Genomic DNA, 22,364 nt, shown 5'->3' with positions numbered 1-22,364 from the left:
CGAACTCTTGTTTCCCCTATAAACAAACATGCATAAACGAATCAAACACAAATACTCAGATGAATTTCCGATAATATGAAGACAAACCCAGATCAATTATATCGTATAATAAACTCGAAAATCACGAAATTAAGGTACGGGAAGGAACACGAACCTTCTGGGTGTTCGATTCGACGGATTTCGTACTCGATTATACGAGAAAACGGTGTGGATTGCGACGATCTCTTTCGCCACCGATATCGCCTGTGGAGAGAGAGAGAAGAAGGAGACGAAGTGAAATGAATTCAGACAAAACTCGACTCTCTCTCTCCCCTTCGGTTTGCCTCTCCCTTGCTGCCACGTAGCCCAAGGACTTCGTTAAAAACTTCTAATTCTGAAAACGTTTCCGCTATTTTTTGGTATTTTTCATTTTTTTTTGGCTTATATTGGTTGGGGACTTTTGCTAAGATGTACCGATAATTATGCTCTTAGGTCACTATGTTCCTCAGCTTGCGGAGGTCATTCACGACAGGAACAAGAAGGTTACAAGAGATTCTCGCATCAATCTCAAGGGAATCATGGTAAGGCCTCATGTATACGGACAACGGTTACTTTCGTGACAAGAAAACAACGTTTCTTGATATACAAGTAAACATAGAATGAAATGAACTTCAAAGAAAACCAAACCGTAAATGGACTTTGGTTGTTGACCGCTGCAGATTGGAAACCCAGTGATCAATGAAGCGACCGACGCTGCAGGAATAGTTGACTACGCGTGGAGCCACGCCTTAATATCGGACGAGGTTCATAAACTCATTCACGACTCGTGCCGGTTTGGAGATAAACTAACGGCACAATGCAACAAAAGTTTCACAGGGTTTACAGCTTACGCTGCGATCAATATATACAGCATCTACACTCCCGTTTGCCTCTCCTCCTCGCCATCTTCTAAAAACCATACGCGTGTTATGTCTGATCATAATCTCCTCACTTCACAAGTACGTAACATCAACCTTCTTATAATTTGATTTTATTAGTTTCTATCAATCATTGATGAAATTATAATGGTTTTGAATTGTCAGGATATCTGGGGTAGGTTACCTTACGCGTACGACCCGTGCACACCACACTATGCCGAGAAATATTTCAATAGGAAAGATGTGCAGGTCGCACTTCACGCAAACGTCACAAACATACCTTACCCGTACACAGCTTGCAGGTCAGGGTTACAAGTTCATATCATACACAATTTTATCTTACAATCAATTGGTAATGAGTAATTACTTACATACTACTAAATTAGTATGTTATACAGAATATAATTGTTATATCAATATTAGTATGTTTGAGGTTGGTTCTAAAGTATGTGTGCGCCTTGTGCATGGTTTAATTAGTTCGGTGATAAAATGGACTGAAGCTCCGACCACGGTGATTCCCATCATCCAAAAGCTCTTGAAGGGTGGCCTCCGCATTTGGCTCTATAGGTATTACGTTATAAAAACATATTATAAGTTATATAGAAAGAAATATAGCTAGTCACTATAAATTTTTGGTAATTGATTTTAATAGGACTGGTTCTTTTGGTTATAGCGGAGATACGGATGGGAGACTTCCAGTAACATCTACGCGCTATAGCTTAAGGAAGATGAGACTTAAGGTGGAGTCACCATGGAGGTCATGGTTCCACAAGAGTGAAGTGGCTGGCTGGGTTGAGACTTACGCAGGAGGACTAACTTTTGTCACCGTGAGAGGCGCTGGTCATCAGGTTCCGCTCTTTGCTCCGGCGCAATCCCTCACCTTATTCTCACACTTTCTCGCTTCCCTCCCATTGCCTTCTTCTCGTTTCTAATCGGCACCACAAATGATCAAGTCATTGCATGTTTCTATGGAAAAGTCAAGATCTCAGTGTGTCTTTTGTTTTTTTTTTTGGCTTGTTTTGCGATTATCATGTTAGCTGTGTGGTGAGAATAATGTAATACTCTTCCTAGAGTCCAATGTATATATGAATGTGAGATAAATGGAATAAAACATAGGAAAAGCTTTGAACGTCTCTTTTAATGTTTGTTTTTGATGCCTGATTCGTTAATTTTGGGGGATTTTTCAGGGTCTTGACTTTTTTTTTGTGCCATCGTTTTCATTGATTTTTCAAAAGTAGCATTTGTAACAATAAATTATAGTGAAATAAAATTGGGAAAATGTAATCGTGGACGGCCCATCGAGGCTAATCAATAGGATATGATATAGTACCGTCGACAGATGTGGGTGTCTTTCTTATCATGCCATATGAAGCTTCTCATCTGTTTTATGGTCTTGTCAATGTATTTTTACCATACAAGTAGCTTTCATGTGATAGTGCGGCGTGACTGACTCGGATAATTAGAAAAACAGTTTCTAAATATTATTTTGTTTAAAATATTTCATTATCTTTCATAGATAGTATAGATACATATTTTAACTGAATATCAGTTGACAAAAAAAAAAATGAATATCATGATGTTATTCATATGGTCACCATTTTTAACAAATCTCATCTGTTATTCACCAAAAAGTTCATAAACAGTAATTTTGTCTTATGCAATTAAAAATTATATATCATTCGGTCTTTTTGTTTGTTGTGACAATATCACGTGAACTCATAACAAACAATAAAAAGAATACTCCTATCATGAAAATAAAAGACTTTAAGGTAAAAAGAAAAAGAACTGTGCATATCTCTTTTGGGTCCAATAAGAAAAATAAAAAAGCTATACATATAATTAAAGAAGTGGGGGCGTTCTCTACTCATTTCGAGGAGAAAGAAGTATTGGCGATGAAGAAGAACGCACTATGGCTACTCCTCGTTCTCATGTTGCCGGCGATAGCCTGCGGTAGGAAACCGGAGAAGAAGGTAACGGTTTCGTCGGGAAGGAAAGAAGAAGACCTTGTGACTGGTTTGCCCGGTCAACCACCGGTTAACTTCAGACATTACGCCGGTTACGTGGATCTAGGGCCTCGACAGAAGCAAAAGGCACTTTTCTACTGGTTCTTCGAAGCCCAACACAACTCTTCTGGTCGTCCTCTCGTCCTTTGGCTCAACGGAGGTCAGTTTTTTTTCTCTCTCCCTCGTTTACATAAACAAAGACGCGATAGTACACACTTTTTTACTCTTTTGTTAATCTATAATAATACAAACTTCAAATGATTTTTATTTGAATTTTTCACTGTTTTTGAACGTTTTTACTAATATGCTTGATTCTTAACCGTATATATATCACATGAAATTTGTTTAAATTTTCATGTGTATCCAGAAAAATAATATATATATATATATCAGAAAAGTCCTTCAAAACTCTCATACGTATAGAATGTAAAGAAGAAACTAACAAACAAAAAACACAAATATCATTTTACTAAACTCATTAAAAATGTTTTCGGCTGTTATTTACGATTTTGGTTTTTGACTAAAAATTTATTATATTCAAGTTTACTTAAATGTTATGCAACTTGTTCTAAAATATTAAGTTGTGCACATTACCCTACCCAGCTCCATCTGTATTTCCTCTCTCGTTTTTGTTGACAACGACAAGCAACCTGCCTTGTGATACTTTCTTAACGGTTCTTTTTTTTTCTTGAGTAAATATATTGCAAGAGATAGTAAATGGTCGTTCCTACTTAATCTAAGTTAGATGCCGTGTATGGCTCGATAATAATGGTTTCAACCATTTTGTTTCCTACTGAAATGCTTAATTTAGAAGTAACAACAGATGCGATCGTTGGGAATGAGAGAAATATTAATTGCATATTGTAATCGTTTTATAACAAACGGTGGATCAGTAGTTTCTTGCCTCTTTATGACTATATTATATTTTTTATTAATGTGTAAAATTGAAAACTATAGTTCGTTATATACATGTATATATTGTTACATGGCAAATGATTTAGAATAAAAATGATTTATGGCCATGTTGCAACTACCGCATGAATTTATAAGTGAGCGCTTCAGTCAAACCGAGCACATACTAAAATTACATATCATGACACAAAAGATGCTCTCTTTTCCACTATTCGTTTTCCACTATTTGTTGTCGAGTCCTTTTTACTATCCGTCACTTTCATCTGTTATATCTTTTCTTGCAAAAAAAGAAATACGTAAATTTCATATCCTTTTAAGCATCTTAAAAAAACATAATATTTAGTGGTAACAGAGTTCATAACTAACCATTTCTAATGAAAAACCTCGAATTAGTTAAGTGATTACCGAATTTTGTAACAGTTGATGTTCCAAATTATTTAGAAAGCAAAACCTATGGACCATAGCATTGAAAACAACAGTGTGAAAAAAATCAGTATGTTTACACTGTTTTTTCTTAATCATTTAGAACCTCTGGAGTCTGGAGACGTGTATGGTCCTGGCTCTCTGATAGTTACTTGGACTTCATTCAATGTCCTTTTCTTTCTTTCTCAAACATTCAATGTCCAATTCTTGTTTCTAGCCGTTAAAACTTTCAGATTTGTCTTCACCTTCTTTGGTTTCAAAATTCTAGATAGTCTGTTCAATAATTATGTATACTGTTTGTCCTTATTCGCACATGGTTCGCATTCCAATATTAGGATTTTCAGTGGTACGAGAAACATCAATCTCGTAGTGCTGGGTACGGGATAAGATGTTGAATAGTAGACCAAAGACGTCTCTGTCTAATAGTTAATGTGGACACTATCAATAGACATATACGTACCAACAAAGAATTGTGCAATTAGTCAAGTAAACGGGTGAGAGATAGCAAAAAGAAAAGTCAACTAAACGGGACATTACCTTTAGTAATCTGACAGTTTATAAGAAAATTAATAATATCAGTATATATAAAAATTATGTTTTATAAACTAAGATGCAAGTTTTTGACTTACATGATGGTTAAACACTTGTATATACTCATCAGTTTAATCTGTACTGTAACTAAGAATTTAGAGGATTTACAAAACTAAACCATACTGTCCATACGGATATTGAATATGCAGGACCGGGTTGCTCATCAGTAGCTTATGGAGCTGCACAAGAACTAGGCCCTTTCCTTGTTCGCACCAACGGTGGCAACCTTACCTTCAATGACTTCTCTTGGAACAAAGGTTCAACTAATTAAACCACCATTTGTAGCACAATAACAAGATTTGTATATAAATATTACTTGTGGGTTATACATAATTTTTTTTTTTTTTGTAGAGGCCAATATGTTGTTCTTGGAAGCACCGGTAGGGGTTGGATTCTCGTATACCAATAACTCGGTGGATCTTGGAAAGCTTGGGGATCAAGTAACTGCAGAGGACTCTCTTGATTTCTTGATCAACTGGTTCACTAAATTTCCCGAGTTCAGGTCCAATGATTTTTACCTCACCGGAGAGAGTTACGCCGGTTAGTGCTTGATCAATCCGGTTTTAGGTTTTGGTTTATGAACTATTCAAATCAATATATAAACAACATTGAATCATATGCTTTTTGATCTTCTTTTCTTAGGTCACTATGTTCCTCAGCTTGCGGAGGTCATTTACGACAGGAACAAGAAGGTTCCAATAGACTCTCGCATCAATCTCAAGGGTTTCATGGTATACACTATGTGCTAATAAACGTTTCTTGTGACACAGTGAAACAATGTTTCTTGCGGTAGAAGTAAACGTAAGAGGTATTCGTTTGGTGACTGCTTTTGCAGATCGGGAACGCGGCGATCAACGAGGAGACAGACATGGCAGGACTCGTGGACTACGCATGGAGCCACGCTATAGTATCTGACGAGCTCCATAGTAACATTCAGAGCACGTGCCGTCTTGGAGAAGAGCAAACGAGCAACACGACCATACAATGCTACGAAAACATCAAAGCTTTCATGGAAGCTTACAATGATATCGATATATACAGCATTTATACTCCCGTTTGCCTCTCCTCTGATTCGTCTTCGTCTTCTTCTCAAAGAAGACCTAAACTCGTCGTGTCTCCTAGTCTCTTTACTTATCACGTAAGTATACTTTGTACTGCACAAATTGGCTATTAATAGACTAATAGAAATAAATATTTAAAGCAAAAAAAATGGCTATTATAATTTAGGGACGGGACGACATATTAGTTTGTTGTCATGTCATGTAACGTTTCTTTGATTTTTTTTTTTAAATGGTCAGGACATGTGGGATAGGTTTCCTGCTGCCGGGTACGATCCATGCACTGAAGCCTATACCGAAAACTACTTTAACCGGAAAGATGTGCAGGTGGCGCTCCATGCGAACGTTACAAACCTTCCTTATCCATACACTCCTTGCAGGTTAGTCCTACTAGCAATGGCTATAGACCCAATGATAGTTTGTAACTTTAAATATGTAAGGGGGCATGGGGTATATGGAGTTAATCCCCCTTGTGTAGCAGGCCGGTTCTAGATACAACGGATAATAAAACATTCGTTTTGATACCTAAATTTTTTAAAAGCTATTATATATAGGTCTTAGAACTCTCAATTTTTTTTTGAATTAGGATTAAAAATGCTTACACCCTAAATTCAGATCCGGCCTTAGTATAACATTGTAGTATGTTATATACTACAATGTAGTATTGTTATATACTACCATGTATGTTATACTACATTGTAGGATTGTATTAAAAAAAAAGACATTGTAGTAAAGGTGGACCATCCAGCCTACATTTGGATCCTAATGAACAAAGTTTTTATATATACATGTGTGTTATTATTCAGCGGGGTCATAAGGAGATGGGGTGAGGCTCCAACCACCGTGCTTCCCATCATCCAGAAGCTTTTGACGGGTGGCCTCCGCATTTGGATCTATAGGTATATTACATACATGCTATAGCTATGCTTTTTCTTCACCTTTATTAGTCACTCTACTTACAATAAACTAGTTTTGATCGGTTTAATTCTGGTTAATATAGTGGAGATACTGATGGGAGAGTTCCAGTGACATCTACGCGTTATAGCATAAAAAAGATGGGATCTAAGGTGGAGTTACCGTGGAGGTCATGGTTCCACGAGAGTCAAGTGGCTGGATGGGTTGAGACTTACGCAGGAGGGCTAACTTTTGCTACCGTTAGAGGAGCTGGTCATCAGGTTCCGGTCTTTGCTCCGGCACAGTCTCTCACCTTGTTCTCTCACTTCCTTTCTTCCACCCCATTGCCTTCAAAACGCTTCTGATCATTATCGCCAATTCATGGCAAGTTGTTATTGTCTGGAAACCGTCTTGTGGTACTTAACGTACCCAATTGATACAATGAGTTTCAATTAATCAAATAAATATAAAAAACCTTTCTATGCTGATTTTCTTGGTTATATGGATTCATATTATCGTTTTACACCAAGAAAATATAAATTTTTATTGTTTATATTAGTGAATTACTTATTAAAATGTTTTCTAATTTTAATTTTGCATTTAATTGTAATTCTACTGTCTTATACTCCCTAGATTTCAAAATAATGTATATTCTATAGTTTTCACACTTATTAAGAAAACACGTAAAATTTTGACAAAATGCATTGTTTTCTGTGTTTAATTATTTTCTATGATTATTAACCAACTAAAATTCAGTAAATACAATTAATGTCTTTGAAATTTACAATTTGTCATTATTACATTCATTGGAAAAGTAAAACATGGATGAGTATATTTTTGTAACTTTACATTTTATTTAAATAAAATAGTTGATTAGAAAAATAAAAATAATAATAATAGAGGCCCTTAAGAAAGGAGAGATTTGAACGGCCCATTTAGGCCCATTTATTCGAAATAATCCCAGCCATGATTAAACGGGTGAGCTAAGCTAAACACAGCAGCCCTGAGTCGTGTCCTTTCCCTTTCTGTGATCACCTGAAGAGATCTTTCAACTCAAGCATTTGCGATTCATCTTCTTCTTCTCTGTTCTTTGATTCCATAGGGAGGGGAGGAAAACAAGAATGGCGTTTGCTAAAATGTTTTTTCTTTTCAGCAAATTTCAGCAGGTGAACTAAATCTCTTTTCGATTACGTTTTTTCTTCTTTTTCTGAATATCCTCTTCGATATGGGTTTATCGATGTTGGGTACGAACAAAGTTCGATTCTTGTTCATGATTTAGCCACTACCATATAAAATGCCTCTTGTGAGTTAGCCATGTGTGACTCTGTTTGTAGCTTGTAGCATTGGTAAAACATGTACTTAGAACATATGTGAGAGTACTATGAAACTGATTGAATCTCAATGATCAATTAGCATTGTAGATCGTTTTGTAAATCCAAGAACTTTTGATGTATTGTTGTCTCTGAGACTCTGAAAACATCTGTCTGACTGCTCCAAATACTATCAAACGTGATGAGATTTGTTTTTTTTTTTTTGCTTTGTGGGGTCTGTGTGTCTCCAGGGTGTTGGTGTTCTAGCAAAGAGTACCACTTTCGCCAAGAGTCCACGGCAACTTCAATACGAAGCCGACATTAACAAGCTTTTTATGTTTACAAGGTTGGTTTTAGTTTGTCATGAGTTTGTATTTCAAAAAGAGAAAGCTTACTAAGTATTAGCTTAGCTGGTTATGTTACTTATGGAGATTCTGTGTGTTATAGTTACAATCGTTTGGGACGAGATGCTGAGGAGGCTGATGCAGAAGAGATCATTGAGATGGCTGGTAAAGCCACTTTATCTGAGCAGCAGAAGCAAGTGCAAGAGAACATTCACTACCAACTCGAAAACTTTTGTGCTTCCATGGACGAGATTCTTCTTCTTGATAACGACAGAACAGAGGAACTAAAAGCTGATAATGTTCCAACTGCAGACAAGCCATGTGAGTCTTAATAATAGGTGTAGTGAACGAACTTATGCATATACAGTATCTTGTTCTTATCTTGATCATTTCTCACTGATTCTTCTTCAGCACAGTGGTTCCTGAGACAAAGCCGCTTAAACTGGCCCAAGTCTCGAAGCTATTAAAGGATCGAATTGGGTACACACTCGAGGTCAAACCATCTTTAATACCTCACAAAGACGCTGGTCAAGGTTGTTTCATAGAAGGTGAAGCAGATGTGGGAGCTCTCTTAGCCTTCTACCCCGGTGTGATTTATCCTCCCGGTTATCCAAATGTTGATGCACAGAACTCATATCTGATCACTAGGTATGATGGGGTGGTGATAAATGCTCAGCCTTGGGGTCGTGGAGGAGAATCACGGCAATTATGGAACGGCTCTTTCACAACGCCTGAGGTTAGAACAGATGCTAATGTGGAAGAGGTTCTTGAAATGAGAAACCCGTTGGCTTTTGGTCATTTCTTGAATCATCCGGGTAAAGATATGGATCCTAATGTCATGGTTTGCCCGTATGACTTCCCTTTGTCAGAGATGAGGATGCGAACTTACATTCCAAATGTAGCTTTAGGTGATGCTCCTGTACTGAAGACGCTTGTTCTAGTGGCTACAAGAGCGTTGTGCAATGAAGAACTGATGCTGAATTACAGACTGAGTAACTCCGAGAGAAGACCAGAGTGGTATACTCCGGTTGATGAAGAGGAAGATGGACGGAGATGTAACTAAAGTCTTCAGTTTTTTTCTTTCTTTTGTTACTCTAGTTTCTTGGGAATGTTTCATAGTAGGATGAAAAAGTTACAATTGCAAGAATAATTTTATCTAAAGACAAGAATACAATCGATAAAACATTGTTATATATCTCTCAAAAATCAAAAAAGTTACAACAGTTCACTTGGCTCTGACCATGTTACAGCCCTTCTTCTTCCTCCTCGTCTTCTAATGGCTTAGTTGCCGAAGAAGCCTGGACCAGCACGTGAGAGCAGTTCTTGCCCAGCGTCTTTTCCCATCTTCACCATGTCCTCAAACACATATGGACCTTTTCTTGAGGTCTCAAGAACTGTTACAAAGATGGAACATATAAGAAATGAGTGATGTTTCCCAGATGGGAATAATATCACATTGGTTTGCTTAGGAATGCTTTCATACCTTTAGTACCATCAGGAGATGCAACCAATCCTCTGAAATAGCAGTTGCCTTCTTCGTCCTTGGCGGCGTATCCAGCAATAGGAGTACGGCATGAGCCATCCAGCGTTTCAAGAAACGCTCTCTCGCATGCTACCGCTAGTCTCGTTTCCTCGTGGTTCAATGAGGCTAAGTAGTTTGCCTACAGATGTAAAAACAACAAAATAAAAACATTTAACCATTCACAAGCATATTAAATATGCAAATCCAAAGGTCACATGAAAAGTAAACATCTGTTTACCATTTTATCATCATCGGTTCTGCAGGCAATTCCGATTGCGCCTTGAGCAACAGCTGGAAGCATTTCATCCAGAGATAAGATTGATGCAACATTCTCTGTCATACTCAATCTCTTGAGACCAGCTAGTGCTAATAAAGTTGCATGGACTTTTCCTCCTTGAAGCTTCGATAGTCTTGTTTGCACATTACCTCTAAAGTTCTCCTCAACCTGCAGAGTCAACAAACACTTGTATCAATTTAATCAAAGATAAAACTAACTCATAAAAAAATACATAATAAGAAGTGGCAGTCCCACTCACACTTAATGAAGGATACTTGTGGAGTATCTGCGACTTTCTCCTAAGAGAAGCTGTTCCCACAACACTTCCAGCTGGAAGCTCAGCTAGAGAAGCTGCAGTCAAACAAATAAAAGCATCTCTGACATCTTCACGCACAAGGTTACAAGTCAAAACCGTTTTCTCCGGTAGATAAGTCGGCACATCTTTCATCGAATGAACAGCTATGTCGATATGACCGTTTATCAAGGCCTCGTCAATCTCTTTGGTGAAAAGCCCTTTCCCACCAATATCAGCGAGCGGCTGAGAGAGAATCTTGTCACCAGTGGTTTTGATGATCTCGATGTGGATAGCTCCGTCTTCAGTGAGCTCAGGGTGTTTTGCCTGGAGCTTTGCTCGTGTCTCGTACGCTTGAGCAAGTGCTAGAGGACTGTCCTACACAGTGAAGAGTATATATAAGCACAAAAGATGATAAAGTCTTCATCAGAGGCTAAACTTAATTCACCACCAAACGCAAAATCAAACACAAGACAAGATATGGTTACTAGAAACACAGTAACAATGCAGAGATTATCTAAGGAATCAACAAAATAACGATGTATCTCTCTAACCAGGACAATTTACACACTATAACATCTAAATAAACGTAGCTAGAGATTGACATTGTGTAACTAGAAACACAGAAACAATGCAGAGATTGTCATAAGGAATAACCAAAAAGAACCATGAACTATCTCAAACAAAACATCTTACACACTATAGCATCTAAACATCTATACATAAACGTAGCTACTCAAAACCAAGGTAGAGGATCAAACTACAAGACTGGTCAAAATCAAGACTTTGAATCAGAATTGAGGAAACAAAGGCAAACCCAATTAGAATCCAAGCGCTTCACATAGACTTCAAAAGAGATTATTGACCCACAAAGGAGAGAAAATTTTACCTTCCACGTGTGCCAATTCTGATGATAGCAGTTCGTGTCTTCTGTTCCACGGCAACACAAGCTCTCACGGAGCTAAAAGAGCTCTGTTTTCGGCGACATTTAGCTAGAGACGGTGAGCTGATCTGCGGAAGAGAGAATCCGATGACGGAGACGGAACCGAGGGAGCAGGAGTTGACCGGGGGAGAAGGTTGGCGCGTGAGAGCGACCTTGTGAGCTTGATAGAGAGAGGAAGAAGCAAATTCCATGGATTCAAGGATAGCAGAGGATGCAGAAAGAAAGGAGATTTAGAGGGAAAGAGAGAAGAGATCTTCAAATGATGGAGTTGATAGCTCTGAAGATTTTTGGATAGGATAATCGCTTTACAAAGAACTCTTCCTTATTGGGCCGGATGTAAAGTATCTAATGGGCCTTGACTAAGATTACAATCTACTCGGCTTATTCCAAATCACTCTGAGCGGTCGGATCTTTGATGAGTGGTTACTTACTGGGCCTATCCGTAAAGTATCTCATGGGCCTAAGCTAATCTTACAATCTTGTATCTGGTAGCCCAAACCACTTTGAGCGGGTCGGGTTTTGATGGTCGGTCGTCGTCGTCAGTGGGTGGAATCGAATATAAGAAGAGAGAGCTAAAGAGAGAAACTGAAACAGATCGGAATTTTCGAGAAAGCGCGAGAGAGAGAGAGAGACGAAACGATGTCGTATCTTCTACCGCATCTTCACTCCGGCTGGGCTGTCGATCAGGCGATCCTAGCAGAGGAAGAGCGTCTTGTCGTCATACGTTTCGGCCATGATTGGGATGAGACTTGTATGCAGGTAACCTTCTCGATCTCGATTTGTAGTCGTTTAACTTCGAATTTGCCATCTTTTGTGTCGATTGTTTGAGGAATTAGAGTTTTGCTGATTCAGTGATTTTTGATTTTTTTTTTTTTTAATTAAGATGGATGAGGTGCTTGCATCTGTTGCTGAGACGATAAAGAACTTTGCGGTGATATATCTGGTGGACATCACCGAGGTTCCAGACTTCAACACCATGTACGAGCTCTACGATCCTTCGACGGTGATGTTCTTCTTTAGGAACAAGCACATTATGATCGATCTTGGGACTGGTAACAACAACAAGATCAATTGGGCTATGAAGGACAAGCAGGAGTTCATCGATATCATTGAAACCGTCTTCCGTGGTGCGAGGAAAGGCCGTGGGCTGGTGATTGCTCCTAAAGATTACTCCACCAAATACCGCTACTAACCGGACTTGGCAAAAACATTAAGATCAAAAAAACTATGTCTACTGATTCTAGTCAGTTGAAAAATATCCTGTGAACTTGTGGCTTATATGCTTTGGTGATTTGTGATTCTGGTTTGTTTGCTCTTTATCGGCTTTTTTTGCCATTTATGTGTAAGTGCTTCAAACTTTAATTCAGTGAAATGAATACTTAGAAGCTAATATTGGGTTTTTGTATAACTACAAGGTTCTTGATCTTCTTGTCTTATGCAGGGGTTTGCATATTTCTTTTCATATTGTTCAGTCAGAGCATAGGTAAATCTTTAAGTATAGCAAATATAGATTGGCAAACAAAAGACTGGATGTTATATCATGTTATCTGAGCTCACCAAAGGATAAAGATTGTGCAGAAATCACATATTCTACATGCAAATGATTAAAAGAGAAAACAAAGCTTATGGTGAAAATAGTAATCGCGTAGAAGTTCTTCAATGAATATGACTAGCTGGACCACCAACTCATGAGATCAACCGTACAAGCTACATTGGAGCCAGCAGCGACATATGTGCGTTCAAAGAATGATATCTTTGCAACCACGAGGAATTTGACCGTGAAACCACTTGCTATAGATTATCAACTCAACCAGAGCATGCGGCGAATTGGTTTCATACCAAAAAGATTAATGGTTTAGAATTTATACCATTTACAAGCCAGGCTACCTACATTGCATCCGAACTGGTTCTATTTAAGGAAAATAATTCTTTGTTTAAAGAGTGTGCAACTCAAAATCATGTGTGGAAACCATGAGATCATTCATTACATATAAGACCACTTGTAGAGTTAATACCATGCACTAAACTTCACTGGATCAGCCAGATTCTTCACCATTCCAACTTACCATTTTTGGAGCAGATTTGCAATAAAACCCAACGGCTAGTTTTCTCCATTCTTGGCTGTGGATTGGCGATTTATTTCATCAACCAGAAGCTCCCAAAGGCTCTTAGAAAATTCCCAAAGTTGTCCAGATACATGCAGCTTTTCTTAATTTCAGCGTGTTTTTCATTTTGTTAAGCTTTCTAAGTCTTTGTTCTGAGCATTATATAAGTTCATTAGGTCTCTCATTGTATGGCACGAATCTTTTACCTAAGAAATAATAAAATTTTCAGTTTCTTTTCTTCAAAGTCTTTGTGTCTTTGAGTTATCTTGATCATCAAGCATGGTGTGGATTCACTTGTCTTATTGATTGGCGAATTAGAGTGCTTGTGGATTCAAGTATTCTTCTCCGTGGTTCCGTTCTATCAGTGTCATCATCAACTCTTCCATCAAACCGGGTTCATTGGAGTCGATTAGATCGGACTATTGAAACCACCCTTTTGTAGATCCGAGCCTCTCTTTGGTTCTGGTGTGTTGTGGCCCTTTGACGGCTTAGGACTACATCACTAACCAAATAAATAGTTTTTCGTTTTGTGTTTGGAAGGTTAATCAATGAGCAGAACTTTAAAAACTCTTAAAAAGTCTTTATATTCTAGAAACAAATAAATGGGTTTGGGCTATAATACATTTTAAGAAAAGTATAGCCTTGAAAGGAAGCCTCTTTTGTCAGCTTTTGATTCTTCAAACGAAGCTTCTTTTTCTCCATCTCCGTCTTCCCCTTCGCCTTCACACAACTGTTTAGGGTTCCACAAGTTCTATTCGGATCAGAGCCTTTTGAAGCCAACCATGTCTAGGCAAGTCACAAGGCTTCTCGGATCTCTCTCATCGAATGCTCGCCGTTGCTCAATCGGCTTCTCGGAGGTTTCTCCGTCATGCCAGTCTCTCACTTCGTTGACCCAATCTCGCTCCTTCGCGTCGGATCCTCCCCCTCCTGCCGCCGTCTTCGTCGACAAAAACACCAGAGTCATGTGTCAAGGCATAACCGGAAAGAACGGGACTTTCCACACGGAGCAAGCCATTGAGTACGGCACCAAAATGGTAAAATTCAATTAGATCCTGATGATAAAGTTTTTTTTTGTTCTGCCTTGTTGATGTTTTGGTGTAAAGCTAGTGCCTTTTGCTATGTTGTGTGTGTGTTAAATAGCGTTTAAAGCTAGTAGCTTTGCTAATCTAGTGTTGTGTGTGTGTTAAACAGCTTTTAAAGCTAGTGGCTTTGCTAATTTAGTGTTGTGTGTGTGTTAAATAGCCTTTAAAGCTAATGCCTTTGCTAATCTAGTGTTGTGTGTGTGTTAAATAGCGTTTAAAGCTTTTTAGTTTTGTGTGTGTGTTAAATAGCGTTTAAAGCTAGGGCCTTTGCTAATCTAGTGTTGTGTGTGTGTTTAATAGGTGGCTGGAGTGACGCCAAAGAAGGGTGGAACAGAGCACTTAGGTCTCCCTGTTTTCAACTCTGTTGCTGAAGCCAAAGCTGAGACCAAGGCCAATGCTTCTGTGATTTACGTTCCTGCGCCTTTCGCTGCTACTGCCATTATGGAGGGTATACAAGCTGAGCTGGATCTTATTGTGTGTATTACCGAAGGAATCCCTCAACATGACATGGTAATATTACCATCATCATGATGACTTCGATGTGGCATACTCATGCGGTTTGGCTCTCTCTCTGACTTGGAGCTTGTGATGTTTTTTTATTTTTAGGTACGTGTAAAGCATGCTCTTAACAGTCAGTCGAAAACTAGGCTGATTGGTCCAAACTGCCCTGGGATTATCAAGCCTGGTGAATGCAAGATTGGGATTATGCCGGGTTACATCCACAAGCCTGGCAAGATTGGGATTGTCTCTCGTTCTGGAACCTTGACATATGAAGCTGTAAGCTCTTATCTCTTTGAGCTTGTTAAAATTTATGTAGATGAGCTGTTGGAGCTTATCTTTATATGATTTTTATTGGTTGCTTTCGTTTCAACCTTTTTGCAGGTTTTCCAAACAACTGCAGTTGGTCTAGGCCAATCTACTTGTGTAGGAATTGGTGGGGATCCTTTCAACGGGACCAACTTTGTCGACTGCTTGGAGAAGTTCTTTGTTGATCCTCAAACAGAAGGTAATCTTTTTGAAGTCTCTGGTTATTTATCTTTACATAGACGAGCCGTGAAGACCATTGTTTCCTTAATAGATTAAGCGTAGAAGTCAAGTAGTTGGAACGACAACATAATCCCTTTAGAGTGCTAGATATTCTTGTCTTAGAAGGCTTCGATTCCTTTGGTTCATCTATATTCTTAGTGTAGAAAGGTCTTCCATTCCCTGAAAGATGGAAACTAAGAAGAGACAGATGACTGTTTCAGGTATTGTTCTCATTGGAGAAATCGGAGGCACTGCAGAAGAAGATGCTGCTGCTTTGATAAAGGTAATATAACCAACGCAACTTGTGAATGTATTCAACTTGGTTCATCTCTGATCTGCAGTAAACCTAAGCTTTTGGTTGTTGATGACTATAAACAGGCAAGTGGTACTCAGAAGCCTGTTGTTGCTTTTATTGCTGGACTTACTGCACCACCCGGTCGTCGAATGGGTCATGCAGGAGGTATTTTCATAAGCAAGCCACCGGATTTATTAACTTTTGGTTCCTTGTTCTCATTTGCTTGGCTGGTTTTTCTTTGTTGCAGCCATTGTTTCCGGTGGCAAAGGTACGGCTCAGGACAAGATTAAGAGTCTAAATGATGCTGGAGTGAAGGTTGTTGAGTCTCCTGCTAAGATAGGAAGTGCCATGTATGATCTCTTTAAAGAAAGAGGTCTTCTGAAGGAGTGAAGTGAACTTCACCAGCTCACGTTATTTTCCTTCATCTTGAAAACCTTCAAGAAAGAAAAACTAAACCTCACACTCTCTTTTGGGGGTTGTTTTTCTAAATCAATATTTTTTTTCCAATTAAAGAGTGATAATCAAAATATTTGAAAAAATGAGAAGATTTACGATTTTTGTTCGTTCATATGTTGGACTGAATAAATCCAGTTTGCTTGAAACTTTTAAATGTGTATCTTCCATCACAAGGAAAAAAAAGCGGATTCATGTATCTCTAATTTTACTTTGACCCAAATAATCTTATTGGACAAATGTAGTCACGGTACTGTAGCATATGATCAAGAACAAACACAACAATAGTCTTGACTGTAGTCATTGTCAACATTGGGATCCATCCAGAAGTAACGCTGAATAGATCTCCTCCGAGTCAAAAATGTGTTTTGTCATGAGCTTTGAATCTGTGGTGTTCCCATTCAATTCAATGATGATACTGTTTACTGCAATCTTCTTCACCCCTTTCTTCTCCATTGCTTCTCTCGTTGACCAAGCCATGATATTGGTCGCATAAACGTTTGCTAGCCCCATATATCGTCCATCATTCTGGGGTCGCAACTCTACAAGCTTCTTTGCAACTGTTTCCGCAAGTTCCAAGTTTCCATGGTTAATAGTAATACACCCGTTCTGCAAAGCACCCAACATTGAAGTACTGATCCATATAGTTCACCTCTGCGCCTGTCAACATTAGCCTTTTTATTAATGATCCTATCCACATTTATCCCTCGCAAATATTTTCTTTATGTATGCGCATAACATTATGAAAATAAGAGAAAATCTTGGTTCAAAGCAAATACCTTGTAAGACAAAGCTGGGTCCATGGCATCAGACCAAGGTTAGTAATAAGGAGGTAGCTTTTTATTGCTTTCAAAACTAAGCTTTTGCCAAATCACTAGCTGAAAAGCTCTGCAACCAATCTCAATAAGTAACCCCTCTTTCAATTAGAAGCGTTTACTTCATTGTCTACTTACAGCAGCTACAATAGGCAATCTGCCGTCTTTAATCAGACCTGTAAGATAACATGATGTCCTAAAGTCTGCCACAAACTTATTTGTAGCATCAACAGCAAGCAGGTAGTTCCTATCTACTAAAATCGGAAACCTTCCTTTACAAACCATTTCTCTGAATATCCCAAACCCGGCACTGATGTTTCCACTCGACAGAAAAGACCCTACGAGCGATAAGTAAACAGCTGAATCAGGCTCCATTTCCTTTTCTTCCATCTCACGAAAATAAACCAAAGCTTCATTCGACCAGCCACACTTGCAAAGACCTTGAATAAGCGCCATGAAGGTAATTATATTCGGAGAGCAATCTCTGTCCTTCATCTCATTCCAACGAGAGATTGCTTCACCAGGCCTTCCACTAACGCATAGCCCATGGATTAAGCTAGTGTAGGTAATGACGTCAGGGTCTTTCTCATCCTCGTACATCCTCGCGATACAAGACATGGCCCTATCAATCTCACCTTCCTTGCACCATCCATCTATCATACTGTTATAAGTAGCAACAGACGCTTTTAGTCCTTTTGATACCATTTCGTTAAACAAGTCATCAGCTTCAGTAGTTCGAGATGCTTTACACAGAGCTTTTATCATTACATTGTACGCAATCACGTCAGGGGAATGACCACTGGCACATATGTCTCGGAATAGCTCTAAACCTCTATCCACTCCCTCGTTTTTTACGAGACCATCAACTGCAGCAGTATAGGCAACCATGTGATTAAAGAAACCTTCTCCAGCCACATCATCAAGGTATTTGCAAGCATCAACGGCTCTCCCATTCTCACAGAGCTTTTTGACAAGTAAGGTTGAGTGCTTTATCCATGGCTCAAATCCATAGAAACGCATCTTTTTCAGTAAGTCGACTGCTCCTGCAACATCGCACCGCTCAGCCAAGCAACTATAAATACAGTTAAGTGTGAATTGACTTGGTTCCTTCATTTCCCCCAACAGTTTCAAGCTTTCTTCTGACCTTCCTTCTTTACATAACCCCTCGATTACGTTGTTGTACATCATAAGACTTGGACTAAGGCCGTTCTGAACAATAACATGTAACAAGCTCACTGCCATATCCACCTTATTAGCTTTCACCAAGCAGTCAATCACACTGCTAAGAGTGTCAGAATCTGGGAGAATTGCTTTATTCTGATCCTTTAGAAGCTGAACAATCTCAGACTCATAATCCGACTCGTAATCTCCCATGAGGTTCTGAATAAAACTGCAAGCATCATTCACCAAACCATTCCGAATAAGCCCCTCCAACAAAGTTTTGTACAAAAGCATCACAGTTTTCGTGTCTATATCTCCAATAATCACTTTTATTATCCGACTTAACTCACTTTCTTCAGAAAACGAACGTATTAGCTTCCCAAGTATCCCTCTATCAGGTCTAACTCCCAACTTCTTCATCTCCAAATACAAACTCAGAGCCATCTCAAGATCTTTGGCCTTGCAGAGTCCTCCTATCAACACATCATACAACGCGATATCAGCCTCCATACCCATCCCACGCATCTTCTCAAACAACAGAACCCCTTTATCAACCCTAGACTCCTTCACAAACCCATGAATCAAAACACAACACGTCTTATAATTCAACCTAACCTCACGCTCTTCCAGCATCTCAACCAACTCAAAAGCCTTATCCACCTTCCCCCACTTACAAAACGACACAACCAAAACCGTTGAGATGTGCTCATCAAGCCAGCCTCGACTAATTATCTCATTGAAAACACTCAACGCTCTCTCAAACTCTCCAGCGTTGCAGTAAACCTTTAAAACTGGCGTGAGAGTGTACTTATCGAAATCAAACCCGCAACGCCTCATCTCCTCCAGCTTCTCCTCAACCAACTCAACCGAGCTCGAACTCGACTTAGAAACCGCTTCCAACAAACAGTTATAAGTATACACATTGGGAACGCAAAGACCCATCTCTCTAGCTCGATCAAAAACGAAACTTGCTTCTTCCACAAGCCCAGCGTTACCCAAACACCTAATCAAAAACCCTAACCCTCCTGGAGACATGAAACAGCGAGAGTTTATAACGTCTCTGACCAACGCTTTCAGTGAGGCATTTTGTCGAGCACGTGATAGGATAGAAGCCATGGCGTTGTAAGCGTACATATCGTTTCGGTAGCCTTGCTGTTGCGAAGCCCAGTCGAAGAAGAGATGAGCCGAGGCCCATCTTGTGATTCCGTTCAAGACGGTTTCGACTACCTTGGTGTTGAGCTCGGGGGCGAGACGGAGAAGGTCGGGGTCGGAGGGGGAGAAAGGTTGTCTTGTGAAGATTGTGATTAGGTTTTGGGCGAGTTCGGATTGGTTGGGATGGAGGAATGTGTTGTTGTCTGGTTTCGTGGTGAATGGTCTGTGGAGTTGGTGTTGTCTGGAGAATCGATGGTAGAGAAGAGCGGTTCTCGAGAAGGCCATTGGAGAAAAACGATCGAACCTGAAGGTTGTGTGTTTTGTTTTGGCAAATATTATTGCAAACGCGAATTCCGCAAACGTGATTTTGAGTTGACAAAAGTCAGCATTCTCTTGTTTTTTTTTAATATATTTCATTTATATTTTTCCTCTTAAATTAATTATATTAGAGTAAACTCCATTTTTATTACAAATTTTCCTATTTTAAAAAAAAAAAGTAAAATACATTAGAAATATTCTTATTTTCTATCTAATTCGCTATGCGTCTCTAGTATAAATAAGTCGAAAATATTTTTTTTAATATTTTAAGGGAAATGTAACAAAAGTGTGGTCTTATGACTCTTACACGTGTTCTTTTTTAATTGGCTGGAGTAAACATAAAATAATTAAAAGCTTTTTAGCTATTTATCCATTCATCATACAAATAGCACATGTTCATATAATCATACAAACGTATGCAATACCGCAACGTAAACATTAGTAACAGTTAAACGCATATGCGCATATCTTACATCTTTTGTGACTTTAACAATAACAGTGGCATTGTCCTCCGTTGTTAGGTTTGCAGTAACCGCCTTTTTCGTTGGCACATCCATTGAGACACCAACTGTTGCATCTCTCTTTGTCATGGCTTGGGTTGCACTTTCCAAATTTCGGGTGAGTGTTGCAACACAACGAAGCACCTGCTTCTAACCCATATCCTTCAACATCTGCCAATTTACACATCACACACATAAGTTATCTATAACGTTCAGTTTGGGTCAACAAACCTTGATTATAATACAAAGACGACGTACCAATGGCGAAGACGAGGACGAGGAACAATGCAAACGAAAAAACTTTCATGCTGGCCATTCTTAAACTTCGTTCTAGATTTGTAATAGTGTTCAAGCTTATTTATATTTTATTAATTTATCTATTTTGCTCATATTTATACTGAATAGATCATGCAATTGGTTGATATCTGCTGATGAAAACTAACTACCTTTTAGTTTCTTTTTGTTATCTATATTCTATTTTCGTATAGTTCTTTTTGACAGTTATATTGTAACGTTGTATATTGTCCAGGGCTATTCAAACACTGTTACTTGTAACTGGCGATAACAAAGAAGACCATCCCAAGTTAGTTAATTATTATTAGTAAGTTTGTTCTCGACTAAATATATTGTCAAGGGCTATTCAAAAACTGTTACTTGTTAGTTGTTACTGGCTATAACAAAGAAGACCATCCCAAGTTAGTTATTATTAATAAGTTTGTTCTTGACTAAAATATATTCTTATTTGAAAAATTCTTATTTGAAAAATATGTGATCTTATTTCTGAAGGCCCAGTATTCATTTTTCATCTTAATTTGATCGATTGGGCTCAGTTAAAGTAATTAAGGCCCTGGCGGAGCTAGACAAATTTTCAGCAAAGGCAGAAGATAAAGCGATCCTCTGAATCTTAAACACCAGATGACATGTATTATTCTGATTGGTGGAGTAAATAGAGAAAATCTAAAGAAGGCATCTACAAGTGAACCAAAAAAAGAGTTAGAAAAATTTGTGTGCATGAAACACGAGTTGATTCTCTTTTGGCAGAAGCGTTACTTTCTTGTATTTTTGTCCACCACCTATAATGTTTACTTTTTAAATGAGAATGGGCTCCAGCTGTTTAACACATTTGGCAATTGTCAAATGATTCGTTACGCCTATGTAAATAAATAGTGTTCACTTTTAATAATTGGGTGATCATTAGCGATTATTGATGAATATATTGACAACTTGTAAGATCATAATATTCTATCAATACATCCTGATTGTATGGCCATGTAACAGAGAGACATTTACCAATAATTAAGTCGTTATATGGCTGTATGGTCATAACTTCTTCTTCCTCTTTTATATAAAGGGCTTCATAATCATAACAGATAAGAACATGATAGTACAATATATAATGTGCATGATAGAGAAATCTTTGGTCCATTAATGATAAATCATAAAGAAAGTAGAGAAATTACTGTCGTGACATATTAAAAGATCTCGATGCAACGACATATCACACAATCTGGGGTATCTCCTCCAGGTGGACACGACTACTTTTCTTTTGTAGTCACGCTCCAAATGGAATTGTTATTTTAATATTCCGTGATGGTTATACGAATGATATGATTATTAACTACGACGGCCTCGTTCGCGCGGATTACATATTATAAATTTGTTATTTTTAAATTATGTTAAAACTTAAAATAATTTTTACATACTATTCGACCAAAAACTGAATATTGGATAACACCACAAATTTAAATTTGTTATTTCTTCACTTAACTCATATCCTTATGTTAATTCCAAAAGACATATAAAGTTATGGTAATTTCCCTCTTGTTGATGAAATAAAATTTCTTTTTCTTTTCTTTTTAAGTTAATCCATTTATTGACACAAACAATTAAAAATATTATACATAGAAATTAAAATTTATTTCTAATTTTCTCTATATTTTGGATCAATATTTTTTACAAACAAGATTTTATTTATGAGGTTTAAATCAGAAA

The 22,364-nt window shown here is 38.2% G+C and overlaps 8 protein-coding genes across 8 annotated transcripts in view; 5 read left to right on the top strand and 3 right to left on the bottom strand.

Annotated features, from left to right (window-relative positions):
• Positions 1-2,031, top strand: part of LOC106316547 (serine carboxypeptidase-like 35) — a 7,174-nt gene extending 5,143 nt beyond the window's left edge. Inside the window, exons 4-8 of the mRNA XM_013754445.1 lie at positions 472-560; positions 699-977; positions 1,062-1,198; positions 1,374-1,463; positions 1,570-2,031. Coding sequence (XP_013609899.1) covers positions 472-560; positions 699-977; positions 1,062-1,198; positions 1,374-1,463; positions 1,570-1,828 — 854 coding nt within the window. The 3' untranslated portion in view covers positions 1,829-2,031. The remainder of the gene's footprint in view (positions 1-471; positions 561-698; positions 978-1,061; positions 1,199-1,373; positions 1,464-1,569) is intronic.
• A 636-nt stretch (positions 2,032-2,667) lies between these two features.
• On the top strand, positions 2,668-7,267 carry LOC106318992 (serine carboxypeptidase-like 35). The gene is made up of 8 exons (XM_013757177.1): positions 2,668-3,059; positions 4,975-5,082; positions 5,177-5,365; positions 5,468-5,556; positions 5,661-5,963; positions 6,124-6,263; positions 6,690-6,782; positions 6,884-7,267. The coding sequence occupies exons 1-8, from the start codon at positions 2,789-2,791 to the stop codon at positions 7,140-7,142; spliced, it is 1,452 nt and encodes a 483-aa protein (XP_013612631.1). The 5' UTR covers positions 2,668-2,788; the 3' UTR covers positions 7,143-7,267.
• A 490-nt stretch (positions 7,268-7,757) lies between these two features.
• LOC106319152 lies at positions 7,758-9,622 on the top strand. Its single transcript, XM_013757397.1, has 4 exons — positions 7,758-7,943; positions 8,339-8,433; positions 8,535-8,752; positions 8,848-9,622. The coding sequence occupies exons 1-4, from the start codon at positions 7,899-7,901 to the stop codon at positions 9,492-9,494; spliced, it is 1,005 nt and encodes a 334-aa protein (XP_013612851.1). The 5' UTR covers positions 7,758-7,898; the 3' UTR covers positions 9,495-9,622.
• Positions 9,527-11,755, bottom strand: LOC106319151 (porphobilinogen deaminase, chloroplastic). The gene is made up of 5 exons (XM_013757396.1): positions 11,412-11,755; positions 10,490-10,895; positions 10,192-10,398; positions 9,915-10,092; positions 9,527-9,825 (listed from the first exon to the last, which is right to left on the bottom strand). The coding sequence occupies exons 1-5, from the start codon at positions 11,654-11,656 to the stop codon at positions 9,713-9,715; spliced, it is 1,149 nt and encodes a 382-aa protein (XP_013612850.1). The 5' UTR covers positions 11,657-11,755; the 3' UTR covers positions 9,527-9,712.
• Positions 11,756-11,973: 218 nt separating this feature from the next.
• LOC106315571 (thioredoxin-like protein YLS8) lies at positions 11,974-12,857 on the top strand. Its single transcript, XM_013753337.1, has 2 exons — positions 11,974-12,224; positions 12,349-12,857. The coding sequence occupies exons 1-2, from the start codon at positions 12,105-12,107 to the stop codon at positions 12,655-12,657; spliced, it is 429 nt and encodes a 142-aa protein (XP_013608791.1). The 5' UTR covers positions 11,974-12,104; the 3' UTR covers positions 12,658-12,857.
• Positions 12,858-14,214: 1,357 nt separating this feature from the next.
• On the top strand, positions 14,215-16,577 carry LOC106318619 (succinyl-CoA ligase [ADP-forming] subunit alpha-1, mitochondrial). Its single transcript, XM_013756674.1, has 7 exons — positions 14,215-14,604; positions 14,953-15,162; positions 15,259-15,429; positions 15,535-15,658; positions 15,900-15,961; positions 16,057-16,138; positions 16,221-16,577. The coding sequence occupies exons 1-7, from the start codon at positions 14,353-14,355 to the stop codon at positions 16,361-16,363; spliced, it is 1,044 nt and encodes a 347-aa protein (XP_013612128.1). The 5' UTR covers positions 14,215-14,352; the 3' UTR covers positions 16,364-16,577.
• A 736-nt stretch (positions 16,578-17,313) lies between these two features.
• Positions 17,314-19,874, bottom strand: LOC106318618 (putative pentatricopeptide repeat-containing protein At5g08310, mitochondrial). Its single transcript, XM_013756673.1, has one exon. The coding sequence runs from the start codon at positions 19,837-19,839 to the stop codon at positions 17,365-17,367; it is 2,475 nt and encodes an 824-aa protein (XP_013612127.1). The 5' UTR covers positions 19,840-19,874; the 3' UTR covers positions 17,314-17,364.
• A 484-nt stretch (positions 19,875-20,358) lies between these two features.
• Positions 20,359-20,688, bottom strand: LOC106317817 (defensin-like protein 22). Its single transcript, XM_013755592.1, has 2 exons — positions 20,631-20,688; positions 20,359-20,543 (listed from the first exon to the last, which is right to left on the bottom strand). The coding sequence occupies exons 1-2, from the start codon at positions 20,686-20,688 to the stop codon at positions 20,359-20,361; spliced, it is 243 nt and encodes an 80-aa protein (XP_013611046.1).
• Between the last annotated feature and the right edge of the window lie 1,676 nt (positions 20,689-22,364).

Source organism: Brassica oleracea, chromosome C9 (assembly GCF_000695525.1).
Source record: "Brassica oleracea var. oleracea cultivar TO1000 chromosome C9, BOL, whole genome shotgun sequence".
Lineage (NCBI taxonomy): Eukaryota > Viridiplantae > Streptophyta > Magnoliopsida > Brassicales > Brassicaceae > Brassica > Brassica oleracea.
The sequence above is the reverse complement of the archived record's forward strand: the minus strand, read 5'-3'. Positions and strand labels throughout refer to the sequence as shown.

Bases quoted from the DNA above. Each gene is read 5' to 3' on its own strand.
- LOC106318992 (XM_013757177.1), top strand. From the start codon at position 2,789: ATGAAGAAGAACGCACTATGGCTACTCCTCGTTCTCATGTTGCCGGCG. The intron at 5,557-5,660 runs GTATACACTATG...CTGCTTTTGCAG, and splicing joins TCAATCTCAAGGGTTTCATG to ATCGGGAACGCGGCGATCAA. The intron at 6,783-6,883 runs GTATATTACATA...TGGTTAATATAG, and splicing joins CTCCGCATTTGGATCTATAG to TGGAGATACTGATGGGAGAG.
- LOC106319152 (XM_013757397.1), top strand. From the start codon at position 7,899: ATGGCGTTTGCTAAAATGTTTTTTCTTTTCAGCAAATTTCAGCAG. The intron at 7,944-8,338 runs GTGAACTAAATC...GTGTGTCTCCAG, and splicing joins TTTTCAGCAAATTTCAGCAG to GGTGTTGGTGTTCTAGCAAA. The intron at 8,434-8,534 runs GTTGGTTTTAGT...TGTGTGTTATAG, and splicing joins AAGCTTTTTATGTTTACAAG to TTACAATCGTTTGGGACGAG.
- LOC106319151 (XM_013757396.1), bottom strand. From the start codon at position 11,656: ATGGAATTTGCTTCTTCCTCTCTCTATCAAGCTCACAAGGTCGCTCTC. The intron at 10,399-10,489 runs GTGAGTGGGACT...TTGACTCTGCAG, and splicing joins ACAAGTATCCTTCATTAAGT to GTTGAGGAGAACTTTAGAGG. The intron at 10,093-10,191 runs GTAAACAGATGT...TTACATCTGTAG, and splicing joins GAACCGATGATGATAAAATG to GCAAACTACTTAGCCTCATT.
- LOC106315571 (XM_013753337.1), top strand. From the start codon at position 12,105: ATGTCGTATCTTCTACCGCATCTTCACTCCGGCTGGGCTGTCGATCAG. The intron at 12,225-12,348 runs GTAACCTTCTCG...TTTTTAATTAAG, and splicing joins GGGATGAGACTTGTATGCAG to ATGGATGAGGTGCTTGCATC.
- LOC106318619 (XM_013756674.1), top strand. From the start codon at position 14,353: ATGTCTAGGCAAGTCACAAGGCTTCTCGGATCTCTCTCATCGAATGCT. The intron at 15,659-15,899 runs GTAATCTTTTTG...TGACTGTTTCAG, and splicing joins TGTTGATCCTCAAACAGAAG to GTATTGTTCTCATTGGAGAA. The intron at 15,962-16,056 runs GTAATATAACCA...GACTATAAACAG, and splicing joins ATGCTGCTGCTTTGATAAAG to GCAAGTGGTACTCAGAAGCC.
- LOC106318618 (XM_013756673.1), bottom strand. From the start codon at position 19,839: ATGGCCTTCTCGAGAACCGCTCTTCTCTACCATCGATTCTCCAGACAA.
- LOC106317817 (XM_013755592.1), bottom strand. From the start codon at position 20,688: ATGGCCAGCATGAAAGTTTTTTCGTTTGCATTGTTCCTCGTCCTCGTC. The intron at 20,544-20,630 runs GTACGTCGTCTT...GTAAATTGGCAG, and splicing joins CGTCCTCGTCTTCGCCATTG to ATGTTGAAGGATATGGGTTA.